The sequence below is a fragment of the Somniosus microcephalus genome, chromosome 10, assembly GCF_052327205.1.
Source record: "Somniosus microcephalus isolate GS21.2 chromosome 10, FLI_Smic_1.0, whole genome shotgun sequence".
Taxonomy (NCBI): Eukaryota; Metazoa; Chordata; class Chondrichthyes; order Squaliformes; family Somniosidae; genus Somniosus; species Somniosus microcephalus.
Window position 1 is genome coordinate 203,341,239 of NC_140996.1, and position 23,090 is coordinate 203,364,328.

General features: G+C 44.8%; 1 protein-coding gene across 1 annotated transcript in view; it reads left to right on the forward strand.

Moving 5' to 3' along the window:
* Positions 1–2,020: 2,020 nt before the first annotated feature.
* The window catches only part of plekhb1 (pleckstrin homology domain containing B1), a 109,848-nt gene continuing 88,778 nt past the window's right edge, over positions 2,021–23,090 (forward strand). The window contains exons 1-3 of the mRNA XM_085999458.1: positions 2,021–2,550; positions 3,307–3,459; positions 15,916–16,018. Of these exons, the coding sequence (XP_085855584.1) occupies positions 2,514–2,550; positions 3,307–3,459; positions 15,916–16,018 (293 nt within the window). The 5' untranslated portion in view covers positions 2,021–2,513. The remainder of the gene's footprint in view (positions 2,551–3,306; positions 3,460–15,915; positions 16,019–23,090) is intronic.

The following is a 23,090-nucleotide window of genomic DNA, read 5'->3' on the forward strand; positions in this document are numbered from 1 at the left end:
CCTACAGCGTTGATTTCCTCTATTCCAACGTGACTTTGAATTTGGCGCCATCTGTGGCATCTAGCAACGGTGCAGGCAGCAGGCAGGCTGATCAGAAAATCAGATTGAAGAATTCTCACGGACAGCAATTCACCTTTTAATCATTTTACAGAAAGCAAAATAAAGATTGTGACATACACATGGGATTAAGGTAGAAACTGAAATATTTTTTAAAAATTAATTTTTATTATTTTTAAAATAATGGAATTTTTATATGTTCTTCTGAAGGAATGACACTCCACACTTGTAAAATTAGCTTTTCAGGGCCAGAGAGGTTGTTCAGCAGTAATTATGACATAGTATGCCATTAAAACTCAGTTACACCTCATTCAACAAGGCTTAATGTTTTCAGTTTTTTACAGCAAGAACAGTGCGTAAAATGCTGAAGTTCATGTCAATTGACTGATTCTGTGTTGATTGCATCTGCAAGGACTGCAACAGCGCACCCTATGGAGGAGCAGGATATCCGTGAACTGTGCATGTGCAAACGCCAGAAGTTGCTATCAGTTTTACACAGTAATGATGGTGAGCGCTGACAGTTTTGCCATCATTACAACCACAAATTCTGGGCCATTATTTCAAGTTCCACATGTATGCTGATGAGACCTCTCTTGACCTCTCCACTGTCTCTGCGTTGTCAGACTACTTGTCTGATTTCCAGTCCTGGAAAAGCCTCAATTTCCCAGTTAAACATTCGGAAAAAAGAATAATAACTTGGATTTATATAGCACCTTTCACGACCTCAGGATCTCCCAAAGCGCTTTACAGCTGATTAAGTACTTTTGAAGTGTAGTCGCTATTGTAATGTAGGAAGAGCGGCAGCCAATTTGCACACAACAAACTCCCACAAGCAGCAATGTGATAATGACCGGATAATCTGTTTTTTTCAGTGATGTTGATTGAGAGATAAATATTGGCCAGGACACCAGGGATAACTCCCCTGCTCTTCTTCAAAATAGTGCCATGCGATCTTTTACGTGCACCTAAGAGAGCAGACGGGACCTCGGTTTAACATCTCATCCATAAGATGGCACCTCCAACAGTGCAGCATTCCCTCAGTACTGTACTGGAGTATCAACCTAGATTTTTGCTGTTAAGCCGCTAGACTGGGACTTGAACCCACAACCTTCTGACTCAGAGGCAAGACACAACTGAGACTGAAGCCCTTGTCTGTAACCCCTGCCACAAACTCCAACAGCCTCAGGCTGAACCAGACTGTTAGCAACCTCTGTGTCCTATTTGATAATACACATTATATATGAAAATGCATTTTATTTCATTAATACATGATGCATAGTTATCAAAATTGGAGAAATCCCAGGCATTGGTACAACAACTTGCACTGAGAATATATATAAAATATATTGTTGGTAAAATGTTATTAATTTAATATAGAACATACCGTAACACGGTAGCTTCTTTTCCCAGTGCCTGCTTCAGCGCTTCAACTCACGTCAACGCGCGGCGCTGATAAAGCCCCTTGATTTGCAGGCATGCTGGGAAATGTAGTTCTGAGCCTGCGCGGAGTGATGTGGAATCAGCGCAGAAAGACTACAACTCCCAGGGTACATTTCGAGAATAGCCGCAACAAAGCTGGCAAAAAAGTATCAACTAAAGGAAGAGTTTTTGGAAGAGCCCAGCGTTCGGGAACCTCCTGTGATACACTGTACCAAACTTATCACCCGGTTTAGGATTTTAAAATGTGATCTATGTTGAAGCTTTTCAATAAAGGGCTTCCAATATAATCTTACTTCTTTGCGATTATAACTTTCACCTTAAAATATACCGTGAGATGCATAATTCAGATTTCCAGCAGTATTTTGCTTTTGTGAAATGCATAGTTACTTTTGGGGGAAAAAAGCTTTTTAAAATCGCAAATGCAATAGTATTGGTTCACTTTTAATTGTAGACTTTTAATATATTTCTTCATATATTTGAGACTGTTGAAAAGAGTGTAAATGGAGTGTGATTAAAAATGAGTTAGAATCGCACTCATTTCAAGTTAGAAATGAAAAGTTATCATAATATTTTTATAGTGAATTCATGGTGGTTGGATCTTACACGGGACATCACCTCAGTTCGGGAATCCGGGAAGGAATACTACGAAAGACAAAAAATCGTTGAGTGAGTTGTATAAACTACATTTAAAACAAAATGTTTTTTAAAAAAATATTGAGGGCGTCTGTTCAGGAAGGACAGCTCGTCGAACATTTCGCTGGTTAATGTGCGGGATTGAAAAGCGACTGTGACCTGTTTTCTGGAACCTTCTTGACTTTCCTATTTAGGAGACGGATCATCCGGTGACAATAAATCCTAATCCGGTAAATTCGGATCAGGATTAAAAGGAGAGTCCGCCTTTTGCTACGGGTTGAAGCGCCGAGACCGAGTTGTGTAATCGTGCGAATTCAGTCCTGGCCTGGGTGGAAGTGGAGTTCCCGAGGAATCGGCTCCGGATCGAAGACATCTGTGCAGAAATGGCCCTGGTGAAGAGTGGCTGGCTGTGGAGACAAAGTGAGTTTTTCTTTTAATTCTTTATTCAAGTACAACAGTACTTATACAACTCATCAATTACAAAGTAAATCCATTACATCCATTGACCACAATAAGAAAAGAATAAAGCCTTAAAAAACAGCTTTATGGTTAACAATATAAATGCAATGATAATTTTTTACCAATAAATCAATAATATTTACAGTACAAACTACCACTATTTCAATAAACCAAAAAAAAACCATATCACGCCAGTTCTACTGGCATCGTTTACCCATTCAATCGTTCAATCATCCGTTCGTTCGCTCGTTCGTTCGTTCACTCGAACATAAGTAGTGAGCGTTTTTAATGTGTGGAATTCTTTTTTTGGAGGGGGGGGCAGTCTGAAAGGAATTATATTGCATAAATAAATTCTGCTGAATTTAAATTTCATCTAATATCTATGGACGTCTAAAACAAGTATTTAAATCAACCAGTAGTTGCAGTTTACAGTTACATTTTTAATATACAACATTAAAAGTTTTGCTATAAATTCAAAAGTGTTTTTTTTTTGCGAATATAATGTGTCCCCGCCCCCTCCCGTAATTTTTTGTTAAGGGGGGACAGGGATTTAATTTATTAGTCCATTTAAAATGAAGTTATTTATACTGAGCCACTTTTAAAATGCAGTGACAGCATCCAGTGATTTTCTTAAATTGCTCACTAATGTAGGAACACTATGACGGGCGAATAAAATGGGTTAAGAAAATCTGTAACTTTGTTGGTGTGTGTATGCAGGCTCAATACTTCGGCGATGGAAGAAGAACTGGTTTGATTTATGGCTGGACGGTAGCCTTGTGTATTATCAAGATGAAAATCGCCGTCAATTGGAAGATAGTATCCACCTAAAAATAAACTGCATAAATGTAAAGGCAGGATATGAATGCATAGGTAAGTGTTTTCTGTCATTTTGTATCTTTTACAATGTCTTGTTTCAAAAGACTCCAGAGATTTGAGCACAAAAATCTAGGCTGACACTCCAGTGCAGTACTGAGGGAGTGCCGCACTGTCGGAGGTGTCATCTTTCAGATGAGGCATTAAACCGAGGCCCCGTCTGCCCTCTCAGCGATCCCATGGCACTATTTCAAAGAAGAGCAGGGGAGTTATCCCCGTTGTCCTGGCCGCACGGTGGCATAGTGGTTAGCACTGTTGCCTCACAGCGCCAGGGACCCGGGTTCGAATCCGGCCTCGGGTGACTGTCTGTGTGGAGTTTGCACATTCTCCCCGTGTTTGCGTGGGTTTCCTCCGGGTGCTCCGGTTTCCTCCCACAGTCCAAAGATGTGCGGGTTAGGTTGATTGGCTATGATAAATTGACCCTTAGTGTTGGGATTAAATACGTGGGGTTACGGGAATAGGGTGGGATATGTGTTGATGTAGGGGTTACGGGGATCGGGTGGGATATGTGTCGGTGCAGGCTCGATGGGCTGAAATGGCCTCTATCTGCACTGTGGGGTTTCTGTGATTCTGTGATATTTATTCCTCAATCAACATCGCTAAAACAGATTATTTGGCCATTACCACATTACTGTTTGTGGGAGCTTGCTGTGTGCGCAAATTGGCTGCCGCATTTCCTACATTACAACAGTGACTACACTTCAAACGTACTTCGTTGGCTGTAAAGTGCTTTGGGGCGCACTAAGGTCTTGAAAGGCGCTATATAAATGCAAGTGTTTTTCTTTTTCAGTGAGCAAATTGAATACTATGGTGTTTTAGGACACTGGGACGTTGATTTGAATCCATTCAATACTATTAGTAAAAATCTCCTATGCGAAGTTTGGGCAGTCTCAATGCTTTTCCTAATGAGTGATGGCCCATAGCACATAAGTACCTGTAATTCAACACAAATTGTCTGTCTCAGAATAGTTGGTGTGAGAAATGAAAAGATTCACACTGCAGTTTAGGATTCAACAAAGGAGGACAAAGGGATTAATTAAGAAAGGGAAAATAGAATATGAGAGTAAGCTTGCAGGGAACATAAAAACTGACTGTAAAAGCTTTTATAGATATGTGAAGAGAAAAAGACTGGTGAAGTCAAGCGTAGGTCCCTTGCAGTCAGAATCAGGGGAATTTATAATGGGGAACAAAGAAATGGCAGACCAACTAAATACATATTTTGGTTCTGTCTTCACAAAGGAGGACACAAATAACCTCCCAGAGATGCCGGGGAACATAGGGTCTGATGAAAGGGTGGAACTGAAAGAAATCAGTATTTGTAGGGAAATGGTGTTAGGAAAATTGATGGGACTGAAGGCCGATAAATCCCCGGGGCCTGATAATCTACATCCCAGGGTACTTAAGGAAGTGGCCCTAGAAATAGTAGATGCATTGCTGGTCATCTTCCAGAACTCGATAGACTCTGGAACAGTACCCATGGATTGGAGGGTAGCTAAAGTTACCCCACTATTTAAAAAAGGTGGTAGAGAAAAAGCGGGGAATTATAGACCGGTAAGCCTGACATTGGTAGTAGGGAAAATGCTAGAGTCCATTATAAAAGATGTAATAGCAGAGCACTTGGAAAGCAGTGACAGGATCGGACAAAGTCAACATGGATTTACAAAAGGTAAATCATGCTTGACTAATCTACTGGAATTTTTTGAGGATGTAACTGGTAAAATAGATAAGGGAGAACCAGTGGATGTGGTATATTTGGACTTTCAGAAGGCTTTCGATAAGGTCCCACATAAGAGATTAGCATGCAAAATTAAGGCACATGGGATTGGGGGCAAGGTATTGACTTGGATAGAGAACTGGTTGGCGGACAGAAAGCAAAGAGTTGGAATAAACGGGTCGTTTTCCGAGTGGCAGACAGTGACTAGTGGGGTACCGCAAGGATCGGTCCTAGGACCCCAGCTGTTCATGATATATATTAATGATCTGGACGAGGGAATTGGATGTAATATCTCCAAATTTGCAGACGACACAAAGCTGGGTGGGAGGGTATGCTGTGAGGAGGATGTCGTGAAACTCCAGTACGATTTGGACAGGTTGGGTGATTGGGCAAAAACATGGCAAATGCACTATAATGTGGATAAATGTGAGGTTATCCACTTTGGTGGCAAAAACAGGAAGGCAGATTATTATTTGAATGGCAATAGATTGGGAGAAGGGGAAGTGCAAAGAGACCTGGGTGTTCTTGTGCACCAGTCGCTGAAGGTAAGCATGCAGGTGCAGCAGGCGGTTAAGAAGGCAAATGGTATGTTGGCCTTCGTAGCAAGAGGGTTCGAGTACAGGAACAAGGATGTCTTGCTACAGTTGTACAGGGCCTTGGTGAGACCGCACCTTGAGTATTGTGTGCAGTTTTAGTCGCCTTACCTGAGGAAGGGCGTCCTTGCCATGGAAGGAGTGCAGCGAAGATTCACCAGGCTGACACCTGGGATGGCAGGAATGACGTATGAGGAGAGATTGTGTCGATTGGGCTTATACTCACTGGAGTTTAGAAGATTGAGAGGGGATCTCATCGAAACCTATAAAATTCTGTCAGGCCTGGACAGACTAGATGCAGGAAGGATGTTTCTGATGGCCGGGGAGTCCAGAACCAGGGGTCATAGTCTAAGGATAAGGGGTAAGCCATTTAGGACTGAAATGAGGAGGAATTTCTTCACCCAGAGAGTGGTGAACCTGTGGAATTCTCTGCCACAGAGGGCGGTGGAGGCCAGTTCAATAAATATATTCAAGAAAGAGTTGGATATATTTCTTAAGGCTAAAGGGATCAAGGGATATGGGGAGAAGGCAGGGACAGGGTACTGAATTTGGATGATCAGCCATGATCTCATTGCATGGCGGAGCAGGCTCGAAGAGCTGAATGGCCTACTCCTGCTCCTATCTTCTATGTTTCTATGTTTTCTATGATGCAGTAATAGTGACATACTGGCCTACTAGAGTAAGAAAACTCCCAGTAGACTTGCCAACCGAGACAACTTTTCCTCTTCTTTGGGATTAAAGGGTCCTTTTCTCCTATGGTTGCTTTTCTGAGGTTGGCATTCAGGTATGTCATTGGAACAGAGTAGAATAGCCAGTTGTGACCAGTCCAGAAGTAAGGGGATATTTATGTTAAATATTTTTATGTTTATCTGGGGATGGAGGAGATTGAATGGTTCACGGAGCACAATGGAAACATGATAAATAAAAAAAATAATAAAGCTGTAGGAATATAGGCCTGGAGTTTCCCAAATCGGTGAAACAAGCGCAAAAGGTCGCGGAATTTCAAGCGCAAATTACATTCAGCACGAATCGAGTGTCCGCTATCTTTTGAGCAATTTTTTTTTAAATCACCGATTTGCGTGGGTTTCCTCCGGGTGCTCTGGTTTCCTCCCACAGTCCAAAGATGTGCGGGTTAGGTTGATTGGCTATGATAAATTGACCCTTAGTGTTAGGGGGATTAAATACGTGGGGTTACGGGGATAGGGTGGGATATGTGTTGGTGTAGGGGTTATGGGGATCGGGTGGGATATGTGTCGGTGCAGGCTCGATGGGCCGAAATGGCCTCTATCTGCACTGTGGGGTTTCTGTGAAGCCGGTCCTGCTTTGGGGAGTCAGGAAGTGAGCCACTTGCTGCAGAATGCCCAGCCTCTGACATGTTCTAGCAACCATGACATTTATGTGTCTGTTCATGATGAGTTTCTGGTCAGTAGTGTCCCCCAGGATGTTGATGGTGGGGGATTCTGCGATGGGAATACCATGCCATCGAATGTCAAAGGTGGGTGGTTAGGCTCTCTTTTGTTGGAGACTGTCATTGCCTGGGACTTGTGTGGCGCAAATGTTACTTTCCACTTGTCAGCCCAAGCTTGGATGTTGTCCAGGTCTTGCTGCACGCAGGATTGGCCTGCTTCATTATCTGAGGAGTTGCGAATGGAGCTGAACACTATGCGATCATTAGCAAACAGCCCTACTTCTGACCTTTTGATGGAGGGAAGGACATTGATGAAGCAGCTGAAGATAGTTGGGCCGAGGATGCTGCCCTGAGGAATTCCTGCAGGAATATCCTGGCACTGAGATGATTGGCCTCCAGCCACTGGAGTGTTTCCCCTGATCCTCATTGATTTCAATTGTACTATGGCTTGTTGGTGCTACACTTAGTCTAACACTGCCTCGATGTCAAGGGCAGTCATTCTCGCCTCGTCTCTGGAACTCAGCTCCTGTGTCCATGTTTGAATCAAGGCTGTAATGTCTGGAGCCAAGTGGCTTTTGGCCGAACCCAAACTGAGCATCAGTGAGCAGGTTAATAGTGAGTAAGTGATGCTTGATTGCATTGTTGACGACTCCTTTCATCACGTTGCTTATGATTGAGAGTAAGCTGATAGGATGATAATTGGCTGGGTTGCATCTGTGCTGCTTTTTGTGGACAGTACATACCTGGGCAATTTTCCACATTGTCGAGTAGATGCCAGTGTTGTAGCTGTACTGAAACAGCTTGGCTAGATGTATTTTTACAGAGGAACTCAATAATTATCCATTTTTGTGACATTGGAGCTGCTAGGATAACATGAGGCAAGATGATTGTAATGAAATGTGTTTGGCTTGCCTGTATTCGTTTTGCACTCATGTATATTACCCTCCCCCACACGGTGTATAGTTTCACTTCCTCTTTCCTGACTAACCTGGAATGTTCCAGGTCTTGGCTCTTGGCTCCGCCCCTGACTTCTTTTACATAAAGATCCCAGGATCTGTATGACTCATTCCTGCGAGCCAGTCAGTGTGTTGAGATGTTAGCTCTGATCTTAGTGATTAAAAGCCAACTTGTTAAAGTCTATAACTTCTAGTTTTGTGGTTATTGAAGGCACATCAATTTTAATCACTAAAGAATACTAGGATGTATCGACTCCTAAAACCAGAGCGTCTGGACTTGGATCCACATTCTGCTGAAGCATCAAATCAATTTGGACACTGGCTCAAATGCTTCGAACTCTTCGCGAGGGCCTCATCCGCTAGCGAGGTAGATAAACTGAGTCTACTGACTACTCGCGTTAATCATCGGATTTATTCGTTCATCCGGGACGCCACCTCTTACACGGAGGCCATCACTATCCTGAAGGCCCAATACCAGAGGCCAGTAAACGAAGTGTACGCCAGACATCTGCTGGCTACACGCAGGCAGCGACCTGAGGAATCAATGGACGATTTCTTACAGGGCCTAAAGGACTTGGTCCGGGACTGTAACTGCAAGGCCGTGACGGCCAACGCGTACTCTGACGAATTGGTCCGCGATTCCTTCATCACGGGCCTCAAATCGAATTATATCCGGCAGAGACTGCTGGAGAAGGAGGTCCTGGACTTAAAAAAGGCAGTGGCCACTGCGCGATCGCTGGACGTGGCCCAGAAAAACTCTGACTCTTATTCTTCCGGCCATGCGGCCCTCACCGCCTCGTGCGCGCCGAGGGGACCGCCATCTTGGAATCAGCCATCTTCCCCATCCAGGTCTCAGACCAGCTCTACACCGCCGGAGTCCCCACACAGAAGTTCACCCAGGAGTCCTACTACAGCGGCAATGTCTCGAGGCCCGAAATGCTACTTCTGCGGCCAGGCCAAGCACCCCAGACAACGATGCCCAGCAAAGGACGCTACATGCTTCAAATGTAAGAAAAAGGGGCATTTTAGCAAAGTCTGCAGGGGGAATCCGATTTCCAACTCCGTCACCGCCTCGTGCGGGCCGCCATCTTGGGATCCGCCATCTTTTCCCGACTCAACAGCCGTCCAGGGCCCAACAGTGGCTTCGATCACGGTGGATCAATCCAGGCCACACCCGTTGACAAAATCCATGATGGACATACAGGTAAACGGGAATTTAACGAAATGTTTAATTGACTGTGGGAGTACCGAGAGTTTTATCCACCCTAGCCTGGTACGGCAGCACTCATTAACGGTAACCCCTACACGGAGCAGAATTGCTATGGCTGCTAAGCCCCACACTTCGGACATTTTGGGCTACTGTGTGGTAACACTGACTGTAAAAGGCACGGACTACAAGGATTTTAAACTCCTCGTGATGCCAGAATTCTGTGTTAATGTAATCTTGGGCCTGGACTTCCAGTGCCACCACGAAAGTGTCACGCTAGCATATGGCGGGTCCCAGCCGCCACTCAGTCTGTGGCCTATCAACCTTAAAAATCAGCCCGCCCTCTTTATTCGCTAATCTCGCTCCGAACTGTAGGCCCATAGCGACCAAAAGTAGACGGTACAGTCTGGAAGACAGACACTTTATCAAGGCAGAAGTGGACAGACTCCTGCGGGAAGGCATTATTGAATGCAGTACCAGTCCGTGGCGTGCCCAAGTAGTCATAGTTAAAAATAGCGAAAAGAAACGGATGGTAATTGACTACAGCCAGACTGTTAATATTTATACCCAGCTGGACGCCTACCCTTAACCCCGCATATCAGAAATGGTCAAACAGATCGCGCAATACCGAGTCTTCTCGACTATCGACCTCAAATCTGCGTATCACCAGCTCCCCATTAGAACGGAGGACCGCCCATACACCGCCTTTGAGGCAAACGGACGCCTCTACCATTTTCTCAGAGTGCCCTTCGGGGTAACAAATGGGGTCTCGGTCTTCCAACGTGAGATGGACCGCATGGTTGATGAGAATAAACTACAAGCTACCTACCCCTATCTGGACAATGTCACTATCTGCGGGCACAACCAGCAAGACCACGATCTAAATCTTGCGAGATTTTTAAAAACTGCCCTAAAGCTGAATCTAACCTACAACGAAGACAAATGTGTCTTCAACACAACCCGTCTCTGTATCCTCGGCTGTGTGGTGGAAGATGGGGTAATTGGACCGGACCCTGACCGATTACGCCCCCCTAAAGGCCCCTGCCACACAATCCCAAAGCTTTAAAAAGGTGCCTGGGATTTTTTTCGTATTATGCCCAATGGGTGCCCAATTACTCTGATAAGGCCCGACCCCTCATTAAATCGACGTCCTTTCCACTATCAGCTGAAGCTCGGGAGGCTTTCACCAGTATCAAACAGGACATTGAAAGGGCTGCACTGTGTGCAGTGGACAAATGCATTCCCTTTCAAGTCGAAAGCGATGCGTCAGACTTTGCTTTAGCTGCGACCCTCAATCAGGCTGGGAGACCTGTGGCCTTCTTCTCCCGAACCCTTCAGGGACCTGAAATCAGGCACTCTTCTGTCGAGAAGGAGGCACAGGCTATAGTGGAGGCAGTGCGGCACTGGAGACACTACCTAGCCGGCAAACGTTTCACCCTGCTCACCGACCAGCGGTCGGTGGCTTTCATGTTTAATAACAAACAAAGGGGGAAAATCAAGAATGACAAAATACTCAGGTGGAGGATCGAACTATCCACGTTCGACTATGATATTATGTACAGGCCGGGAGCCCTTAATGAACCCCCAGACGCCCTATCGCGGGGAATGTGTGCCAGCATTCATACGGACAAATTACAGGGTCTCCACAACGACCTCTGTCACCCAGGGGTCACCCGACTATACCATTTTATAAAGTCCCGCAATCTGCCCCACTCCATCGAGGAGGTCAGGGCAATGACCAGAGCCTGCCGCACCTGTGCGGAATGCAAGCCTCGTTTCTACAGGCCTGACCGTGCACACCTTATCAAAGCCACACGGCCATTCGAGCGCCTAAGTCTGGACTTCAAGGGACCCCTTCCCTCTGCCGACCGTAACGTATACTTCCTCAATATCATCGATGAATATTCCCGCTTCCCCTTCGCCATTCCCTGCCCAGACATGACCAGTGCCACGGTCATCAAGTGTCTCTGTAATCTATTCTGCATGTTTGGCATGCCGAACTACATACACAGCGATAGGGGGACGTCATTTATGAGTGACGAACTGCGCCAGTTCTTGCTCTCAAAGGGGATAGCCACTAGCAGAACCACTAGCTACAACCCCTGGGGTAATGGGCAAGTGGAAAGGGAGAATACTACTGTTTGGAAGGCTGTCACGTTAGCCTTAAAGTCAAAAGGCCTTCCGACCTCCCGCTGGCAGGAAGTCCTCCCAGACGTGCTCCACTCCATAAGGTCTCTGTTATGTACAGCCACTAACGCTACCCCTCACGAAAAGATGTTCATTTTCCCCCGGAAATCTACCTCGGGCATATCTCTACCCGCGTGGCTGACGTCTCCGGGGACAGTACTATTGCGGAAGCACGTGAGAGGCCATAAAACGGACCCCCTTGTGGAAAAGGTACAGCTCCTCCATGCAAACCCTCAGTACGCCTATATCGAATACTCTGACGGGCAAGAGGACACTGTTTCCATAAAAGACCTCGCTCCCTCGGGGAGCGGAGAGAACGATGAGAGACTACCCGAGGAAGACCTACACCAAAAAGAGACAGGACGCCCAGAGGTATCAATACCCAATTTTAACCTGGAGGACACTGCAGATAACCTGGAAGACACTGCGGAGGCCCGGACAGCGGAGGAACCAGAATCCACTCCCCTAGAGGCACCCCAACCGGCTTTGCGCCGATCACTGAGAACCGCAAAACCTCCTGACAGACTCACTTATACCAACTTTTAAGAAACATCACCCCGATGGACTAAATCTAAAGAAGGGGTGAATGTAATGAAATGTGTTTGGCTTGCCTGTATTCGTTTTGCACTCATGTATATTACCCTCCCCCACACGGTGTATAGTTTCACTTCCTCTTTCCTGACTAACCTGGAATGTTCCAGGTCTTGGCTCTTGGCTCCGCCCCTGACTTCTCTTACATAAAGATCCCAGGATCTGTATGACTCATTCCTGCGAGCCAGTCAGTGTGTTGAGATGTTAGCTCTGATCTTAGTGATTAAAAGCCAACTTGTTTAAGTCTATAACTTCTAGTTTTGTGGTTATTGAAGGCACATCAATGATCCCTTGTACCATTAGCGTCAGTGGCACTGCTAGGTTTGTAGTCTGTTTATAGGACTTTTTTAGTTTAAGTCTTCAAGTATTAGTCAAACATCCAGTGGTTTTGACAACACAGATAAAGATGGTCACTTGGCCTTGAACCTGAGAGAACACCAATATTTCCAATAGCATCCCAACTGTCCATGTTGCCAGACCTATGAAGCTACTAATTGCTGTGGAGGTGACTTTACTATAAATGTAGCTGCAAGTCCTCTATATGTTTGTATTTCATGACTCACATATGCTCAAGATAAAGCCCCCTGTCGACTTTTGAATTAAAAAAAAAAACTTTCCTGATCGTTTAGTGAGCCTCAGGCACTGAACACTACATCCAGATCCTTCATAAAATTCTGCAACAGGACAAAGTAACAGTACTAGTAACCTATAAACATACACTGGCACAAGCAATTCTCCTGAAGCCTTCAGTGCAGATGTAAAATTCTGTCATTTTTCCTTTTTCTTTACTTCATCCCACACACTCAACCAACCTGATTACAGTATTTTCGAATGGAATAGTAAGTGTGTAGCCTAAGAAACAGTGCAGTATCAATTATTCTCAAAATCATGAAGACAATTATGTGACCAAGTATCATACTGCTGCTGTTATTCTGCATTGTTCAAATTTTACAAAATAAAAAAACACAAAACTAAGAACACACAATCCTAGCCAACATCAAAATGTTGAAATTGTAGTTAAACACGAGTTTACATTTTATGAAAAAGCATTTGCTTTTCCTCGCTTGCTCTCTCTTCTGTGTCTAACGCACTTACCTTTTTACCTTTCTCCCTGTCTGTTTCGTTCCTTTCTTTCTTGCCGTGCTTTTTGTTTTTTTCTGTGTTTCTCTCATCGGGGCCAATTTAAATTTTAGGCGCACAACGGGCGGAGTGAGCAATTTGAGGCCCGGGCATCGTTTGCATGCTGCCGGCGAGCTGAGGGCTGCGATAGGTTGCCAGTGTGAGAGGGGAGCAAATCGTCCGGCAGCTGCACAGGTTCAACTGGCAGTCGGAGCCCAAGTTGGGGGGGTGGTGGGGTGGAGGGAAGCAACTCCAGGGATTTGGGGGCAGTGGCCAAACTATATTTGTAGGACCAGGAGGAGCATTCCTGCTCCTACTGGGCCCACAAAATAAAAGTACCTTTGTGAGTGGTCTCCCGTGGTCTTTTTAAGCACCGCTCTTTAGGCCGCTTAACTCCAGTGCAAATGGGCGGATCATTGGCAGCGCACGTTCTGCCCATTTGTACCTCAAAATTGCAAGCGGGGTCCTATGAGCGCCATACTTCCTGCGTGAAGCAGGTGGGCCCCCTTGCCCTTCTCAGGGGCCTACCCGTGATGGTGGCAGTCAGACTGCCAGCGTGAACGGGCTGGTTAAGTGTCTTGTGCCATTTTTCGGGCTGCCGCCGTCATGGAGGCACTTAAAATCAGCTCCACCGATCCTCTTTTTCTTTTCCATTTCTTTCTTTCTCCGTTATCGCTCTTTCACTTTCCCTCATCTGCATTTCTTTTTCTTTTTCTTTCTTCTGCACCTGCACTTTGTTCATTGCTGTCAACATTGAGGACAGAATCACACTGTGTCTCTATGTTATTGCTGAATTGTGATTTGATCCCAACTCCTATGGTAAGCCAAAGAAGCAGAAAATAGATGCTCCAAGTGAACAATATCGGTGTTTTTCCCGCCTTCCCCCCTCCCCCCCCACCACAAGTTTTAGAAAAACCTATAGGCCTGGATTTTGCGGTGGAAATACAGTGAGGCTAACAGCGCTCACCGTTATTAAAGTGTAAATCACACAGCAACTTCCGGCGACCACACATGTGTAGTTAAATGCAGAAATCAGGAAGTTGCAGTCCGAGTTGCCCTGCTCCTCCAGAAGCTTCGCTATAACAGTATTTCGCCGAGATATTCGGCATTGAAATAGATAGAATGGCGTGAAGTTGCTGTACCTACATGATAGGTAAACACTAAACTCACCAGAAAAAGTTAGGGCTTGTCCATTCCAGTGCAAGTACATTTTTAATGGCATGATGAGTCTTAATTACTGGCAAACAACCTCTCTAGCACTGAAAATTAACTTTGACAAGTGTGGCGTCTCATTCCTTCAGATTTTAATTATTGTTGGAGATTTAAACTTAAAAAAAAATTTTTACTTTTTCTTTCTGTCTCTTTTATTGCTCTCTCTCTCTTAATCTCATCTTTATTTCCCTCGCTTTGTTTCGCTTTTTGTACCTGATTTGGTATTGAATTAACTATTCTAACTGACACTTCCTGATTCAGACTCTGCGTGACTCATTAACGATTCTTCAATCTGATTGGTTAAGGAGATATTCTGTTGCTTTCCCTGTTCACACAGGTCCCAGATGCCCTCTAGAGGGAGCTGTGCCAAAATGGCTTTCTAATCACAGCAAGTCCCAGTGCAAAAGCCTGTAGAAAGTCTGTGGGCAAGTGTAGTTGTAATGGACGGCTGGCGCCATTCGTTCGTTGCCAAGAGCAAAATCCGGCCCATTGTATAAATAGGATGTTGCACTTTGGCATCCAATGTAACACTAACAATTGTTAGGTAGATATTTCAGATTGAAGTTCCTTCTACTCTATCTGAACCTCAGTAGAAAGCCTCAAGTCACGCATGTGAATTTTCCCATTTTCCATGCTCCATATTCCCGTGACCGCTACTGAGATCGCCAATTTAGAGATTTGAGATTTAATTGAGAATGTATTGAATTATGAGCAGAGTTTTGCTGTGGTCTCATGCCAACTAGGAACTGGATGAGCTTTCCTGAACTGGTTTCACCAACAGCTCTTACCGTTTTCTCTCCCTCCGCACATCACCCATACTCAGTCCGATCCTGACAGTCTGACTGAAAATTAAAGATATTTTTGCTAGCCAAACATTGTGACTTTTGTTCTTTTCGCATCTTCGTTATATCCTTATGAATAATTGTCATTTTTTTTGCAAAGTGCTGTATGAGCCATCTATAAAAGCAACAATAAATTTCTGAGACTAGTAGTAATTTTCAATTGTGCTTTACCCCTACTTACCAAAATCTCATTTTCATAGAAGAGTTCTTCCAGGTTTCACTCTGGGGGGGTACAAATTCAAAGGAATTTATGTAATAAAATAATTTTCTTCCCCGAAGTTACCTCTGTTCTATAGCGGCATACGTTTGATGGGCGGATCCTAGGGCTGATAATGTTGTCTGCGAGGGTTAAATCCATCATTTGCAGGGCTGCACCTTAGCTAAGGTGTGTGCATCTTCACTTCTGGCAGAATTTAGCGCAGAACGTAAATGGGGTGTAAAACCGATGAATCCTTTTTCTTTAAATTATTGAAATAGTGCAAGCTCTGAATAATATTTTTGTAAAAGCTAATTTTGCAAACTGTTTTCCATGGAAACAATTAAGAGGCAACAGAGCACGCATTCCACTGTCTTTCACCTGTTTATTATTATTTTTTAATCATTATTATATCTTTTCTTCCGCAGAGGGCTTGCCACCTGAAGCAAGCAGTAGGGAATGTATGCTGATGATTTACCTAAGAGATGGGACAAAACTGGCACTGAGTGCAGACAGTGCTGATGATGCGTTGTAAGTATATCAGTCCCGTTCCCTTTCTGCATACGGATTATTGATGTACCAAACCTAATAAAATAACTTGTCCAGTGAAGTGTTGTGAACAAGTGGTAAATCTATTGAGCAGACTCCCCAGGGAAACAGAGGAAACAGATAGCGTTGATTCATTCAAAAGCAGATTAGATAGATTTCTTTTAGAAAATAATATTTTGGGATGCACTATGAGTAATTTGAGACATGACGTGGTAAGTTCAGCATGTTTAGGAGGAACAGATTACTTTGTATTTATGGTTCCCAAAGCTTTCCACCATTTGGGGTTTTCCTCGCCTCCTGTCTGGGTCTGTTGTAGACTAATTGATAGAGATTGATTGCCATGATTAGTCAACAGCTCCCATTATTGTTGTATCATGCGACTACCAGGATGGTAGAAAGTAAACTAGATGGACCATGGTTTTTTTCCGCCTAGCAGTTCCAATATTAATTATCAGCAGACTACCATACCATGTTTGCTGATGGTTGAAATTGCATGAAATCAAGGAGTTATAATAATAGGATAAGACCCTACAGTGGCCATTTGGTTACAAAAATACTAACTTTAAGAAGGAATACTGGGTGCAGTAGTGGAACCTTTGTCAACACTTCAAAGGGGGTGGCTCTGATCAAGAGTCCTGCAACCTACTGAGTGCAAAACTGAATACGGGGTTGCTCTAGAAAAAAAATGAATCTAAAATAATTGTAACGCATTAAGTTGTAGTATTTCTTCAAATTGTTTTTTCTTTATACTACAATGCAAGATAACATACAAAAAATGAATCTACTATTTAATCACTTGATTTTATTAACTATCTTAATTTTAAAACCACTTCTGTGCTGACATTTATAGTTTCCTTATATATCTTAGCCAGCAGTAGTAGGGAATGACATTGTCTGGCGAGAAAAGTTTGATCACAATCTCTCCGAAGCAATCAATGGCTGCCCTCAGTAGCTGGAAAACGTTTGCCTTGAAACTCATCTTTCTTGTGTAGGTGAAGGGATAAATTGAATTAGTGCTGGGAACTCCATGGTCCATTGAGCAACGAATGCTTTTTTTGAGGGCTCACCTGGTGACCGCAGCGTATAGTTAAGCCATACAAACAAATCAGAAAGCCCTGTGTTTGGTTCCTGATCAGTGTTGAGTTAGCTGATCTCTGCCAAGCTGAAGTGCTAAAATTAGACTCAGTGTCCCAGGCTAGGAAGGTTTAAAAAAAAAAAAGTCAACCATGATTCCCACTCCCGAACACTATACTCTGGCCCTTGCTAGAAACTGCACCCATGGGGATGTCAGGTGGGGGCAGGATCAGGCTTGGCTGCGAGACCTACACAACTGAATAGCCTGACCGTACCTATGCTCACACACGAAGAATGGGCGATTTACTGTAGGGTGCTTGTGAGCTGTGCGCTAAACCGTTCCTTTAGGAGAGGAGCAGGGACAATTGGCAATTGAAGGGAAATTTAAAATGAAGTGATTTTTGGAGCCTGGAATTTTATTTTTCTTCTCTCTTCCTCTCCTGAAGTCACTGACTCCTTATTGGTGTACGATTCCATACCTCTCCTAATTGGCCATTTTTCGTGTGTAAGCCTAGACAGTGTCTAGAATTTTAATTTGGAGGCAAGTAGGGAGCGGCGGGGCTGGAAAGCGGTCGGGAAACCTGGGAGAACAGGTTACCCGCAGGCCCTGCCGAATTTAACGGCAGGGCCTGATTAGCATTTTCAAAGCTCTGTTTCTCGCCTGCAGCCAGGGAAGCTGGCCGGCATGTTGGGCGGGTGGGCCTGTGGCACTAGGCCGCAAGGAAAAGGGAGGGAGGAATCGGGGGGAGGCCGGAGGAGGATCGGGGTTGGAGTGGCGCGGTCGGGAAGATGATCGGGTCTGGAGGGGGAGGCCAGAAGGTAATCGGGAGTGGGGGGCCGGAGGGGGGGATCGCATGCCAGATGGGGGGAGATCGCAGGCTGGAGGGGGGATTGGGGGCCGAGGATCGAAGGCCATAGGGGGTGTAATGATCAATAACATGTCATTCTATAGTGGACACTAGGTGGAGCCGTAGAGCTGTATATAGCTGTATGTATAAGACTACACTACCCAGCTGTATGTATATTAAGACTACATTACCCATGAGGCACTAGGCCACCCACAAGGCAGCAGTCAAGATGGAAGCCTCTACAGATACTGTACCTAGTCCACATGTGCTCAATAAAAGTGTCTAGCAAAAGCTAGCTGTGTTCATAATAAGTATGTCTATTTATTAATGAACATAAGATGGTACCAGGATGGCGAAGATCTGCTGAAAATTGTGAAAAGCAACATGGAGAATTTGAAGCCACCAGAGCGTTTGAAACTCACAGAAAAAATCGACTACAATTGGCAGACTTTTAAACAACAATTCGAACTCTACATTGCAGCCATCGGATTCAGTACGAAGCCAAACGCAAGGAAGATAGCGTTGCTGCTTACGGTTGCAGGCCCACAGGCGATAGAGGTATTTAATACATTTGTATTTAATCCAGAGGAGAACAGAGAAAAATTAGAATATGTGCTAAAAAAATTTGATGCACATTGCTCTCCCAAAAAGAATGAGACCTATGAAAGATACATGTTCTGTTCAAGGACACAGCAGCAAAATGAGACTTTTGATAGCTTTATAACTGATCTGAAACTGAAAGCACAGACATGTAATTTCTCTGAGCTGAAATCATCCATGATTCGTGACCAGATTGTGTTTGGTATTCATGATAAAAAAGTCAGGGAACGTCTATTGAGAGAAACCGAACTAAATTTGGAAAATGCAGTGAAAATATGCCAAGCCAGCGAGCTAGCTCGAAAGCACGCGAAGATTTTCAGTGAAATCAATAATGATGCGATTGGAATGAGTAATAATGCTGCTGTCGGTGCTGTGTCCTACAAGGCGAAGAAACGTGGGCAGAACAGAAATGAAAAGCAATCAGAGGATGAAATTTTTAATTGTAAACGCTGTGGTTACAAACACCAGTTAAGACAATGCCCAGCGTTTGGAAAAATGTGCACAAAGTGTAATGGAAAGAATCACTTTGCCAAACAATGCTTTTCAAAAGTAAAAACTAAGAAAGGGCAACGAGTTAATGTAATTGAGGACACTGATTTAAGTGAGACATTTTTTGTAGGAATGGTGTCAAGTGACAATATCAAAAAGGATACAGAAAATGTGCAGCCCTCAGAAATGGACAATGCTGAACATAAAGTTAATGCAGTAAAAGAGGACAAATGGATGATCCCACTGCAGGTAAATGGAGCATTAGTTACCTTGAAACTAGACACTGGGGCAAAAGCAAACTTAATCAGTATGAGTGACATTAACAATATGAAAGAAAAGCCCAAAATACAGAAAAAGTCAGTACTACTGAAGAGCTGTAATGGACAGAAAATAGATAGCTTAGGTGTATGCAGACTCAAAGTGACAGTCAAAGACAAAGTGCGTCATCTCATGTTTTCTGTTGTGGTTGAAAGACTTGATTCACTACTGGGTGACAAAGCTTGTGAGGACTTAGAACTGGTCAAGAGAGTCTACCGTATAAACTGTGCCATAAGCAGACCAGATGACTCGGTGGATTCTGTAGTGAATAATTTCCAGGATGTGTTCAAAGGATTTGGAGTTCTACCATTCACTTACAAGATCCAGCTAAAGGAGGATGCTCAGCCAGTGGTACATGCTCCACGAAGAGTTCCAGCACCCCTGCGTGACCGGCTCAAGAATGAACTGGACAGAATGACCACACTAGGAGTCATCAGGAAAGTCGAAGAGCCAACAGACTGGGTTAACTCCATGGTATGTGTAAAGAAAAAGAACAATGATCTAAGAATACGCATGGATCCAAAGGACTTAAATGCAAACATAAAACATGAACACTACCAGATTCCCAAGCGAGAAGAAATCACCAGTGAAATGTCAGGTGCCAGATACTTCACAAAGCTCGATGCCTCACAAGGATTTTGGCAACTAAAACTGGATGAAGAGAGCACCAAATACTGTACCTTCCACACACCATTTGGCAGGTATTGTTTCCTCAGAATGCCTTTCGGGATAATATCTGCATCTGAAATCTTTCATAGAGCGATGGAACACATAATTGAAGGTCTGGAAGGAGTTCGGGTCTATGTTGATGACATCATCATCTGGGGCTCCACACTGAAAGAACACAATGAGAGACTGACTAAAGTGCTACAGAGCATACGCCGGAATGGACTGAAGCTCAACAAAGCCAAGTGTCAGTTTGGCGTCCAGGAAGTCACTTTCCTAGGAGATAATCTATCTGGTAAAGGAATAGAGCCAGATATGGAAAAAGTAAACGCCATACTCAAAATGCCCCGACCCACTGACAAAAAAGGAGTGCTACGCATCATGGGGATGATAAACTTCATTGGAAAGTTCATTCCTAACTTGTCAGCCAAGACAGCCTGTCTGCGAGACCTGCTACATAAAACAAATGAGTTCGCATGGACAGAAAGACATGAACAAGAGTGGATAAACCTCAAAACAGTGCTGACAACCACACCTGTACTCACCTTCTTTGACCCAACAAAAAGAATCAAAGTGTCAACGGATGCATCAAAAGATGGCCTAGGTGCGGTCTTGCTACAAGCAGAGGGTGAAGATTGGAAGCCTCTACAGATACAGTACCTAGTCCACATGTGCTCAATAAAAGTGTCTAGCAAAAGCTAGCTGTGTTCATAATAAGAATGTCTATTTATTAATGAACATAAGAGGGGGGATCGGAGGCCTCCGGGATCGGGAGGTGTCCAATCGCGGGAGATTGGCAAGGCAGGGACGCTGGAGCCAGCAGCTAAGTGTAAAGGCACTTAACCTCCTGGATCCAGCAGTCCTCACTTCCCTTTAGCTGGCGGGTTCTCCGAGGCCTGGGAAACCCGGCCAGCCAGAGTTAAGTTTGAACTGATGGATCACCATGAGGCACGGAGTCTCATTATAATATTTAAATGAGCGGCTCGCCTTCTGCAAGTGGGTGGTCTGCCCACCCCTGTTCCACTTTCATTATAACCGGAAGTAGGCGGGTTGGGGCCGGGATTCCGTTTTTTATAACTCTGTAACCTCCCACCTGACCCAAACCCACCTGTTTTTTGGGGTTAAAATCACCTCCCCGTGAGTGTCAACAGCAGAGGCATCATGACTGAGACTGATCCTATTCTTAGATGATGCCTGTTTGTACGCTTTTCCAACAGGAGCCATTGCTGAGACATCAGGAGCAGGTCCATGCCCAATGTTCCTCTCCTCATCCCAGAGGCATTGATGCCGATTGTAGAATCCCTACTGAGATCAGCTACCTCATCAAACCTGGGACCTTCATGGTCTGTCAGTCTCTCCTACTCACTTGCTTAACTAGCTGAGCCATCAAGGGAGCCCATAGTTTTAATTTTTAAAACCAATTTGTAGGAAATGATGCAAGATGGACAAGACGGGGAGCATAACGTGAGCATCAGTGACCGAAACACCGCAACGTTTTGGCCATCTTCGTCCGGCAATGTTTTCAGATGCTGAGGCTTATTCAGCGCCTGATGTGCACAATGCCCCATAATGTGCAAATGCTTTAAGCGTGTGGAGCCTGTGCACTGACTGTTCCAAGGCTTATCGAGGTTACAAATTCTGTTCAAGTTAAAGGAGCTCTTGATTAATGCGGCTGGATCATCTGAAAATTGCCTCAATCACTCAATGCCTGTTTCAAATGAATGCTTTGAAGGAGGGTTGTAAAAATAATTTTATTCCCCCCCCCCCCCCCAACCACCACTGGATGATCCTCTCTTTGAAATAGGGCAACCCTTCATTGCAACACATCCTCTCACTTGGCTGCCAGAGGTTGATCGGTGAATGAGCTGTTCTGGCCTGTGTCATTTTTCTCCCTTCAAAGATGTTTCAGCATCAAGGGCAGCCCTTTGATTGCTGCTGGTGCCTGATAATGCAATTCCTGACCCCCATAGTGCTTCCAGCAAGTCAATTTCAAACACTAGGTGGACAATATATGCAGCATTGTCGGTGTCGCCCACATCCCATGAACAAGCAAAATTAAACGGCAGAAAATCACTCCCAGCATAGAATGCTCTGCGCCAGCAGTGCAAGTTCGTCAAATCTATCACATAATACCTTCCTCACAATTTAACCATTCAATATCTGATTCCCAAAATTCACAACCAACTTTCTAACATGTTCTCAGCACTTCACTGAATAACAAACCCAAGAAACAAAAGATTAAAAATCAGTGTCCCAAAGGTTTGGGCTCTGGGATGTACTTGCAGTGTTTAAATGTAAATGTCGTTGGCCGCAAATTTGCTGACCTCCGCGGGTCCAGGTCAGGCAATGTCGGTGGTGGGTCGCGACCCCGCTGCTGGCTCCATCCCGTTGTGTAGAATGAATTTTCCTTGATGGGGCTTGTTATGCCCTGATATACCTATCAATTCGTCCAATAAAAAGCGACGAGTTAGGAACGTAACTAAAGGTTTTTATTGACTAAATAACAGAGCCCACCCTCGTGGGTGATCGGGTCCAACAAGGAGGAATACCAGCCAGTCGACTACCTTTATACCTGGGCAGGTAGGTGGAGCCATGGGCGGAGTCGGAGGTGGTCAGCCCAGGTATAACAGCGCGACAAGAGGCGACCTCGTATCGTGATACAACAGTGATAACGGTGATAACAATACAACAGTGATAACTATAGTGTAACGATAAAAGTGGTTTACCACATTCACCCCTTGTTTAGATTTGAGTCCGGCGGGGTGAAGTGTACTACCAGTTCTGGTATGTCAGTCTGTCCGGAGGCCTCGTAAGCCTCTCCGATCGTCGCAGCGGCGGTGCTGCATTATCCGGTGTTAGTGCTGGTGTCTGCGTGGTCGGCGAAGGCTCGTGGGGTTCCGGCATGCCGTCTACCTGGGCTGGAATTGGGGGGGGGTGGTGGGGGGGGGTAAAGGTGGTGTCTCCGGAGTGCCCGAGGGTGCGAGGTCTCGTAAGGAGACAGTGTCCTCCCGCCCGTCTGGGTAAGCCACGTAGGCGTACTGGGGGTTGGCGTGCAGGAG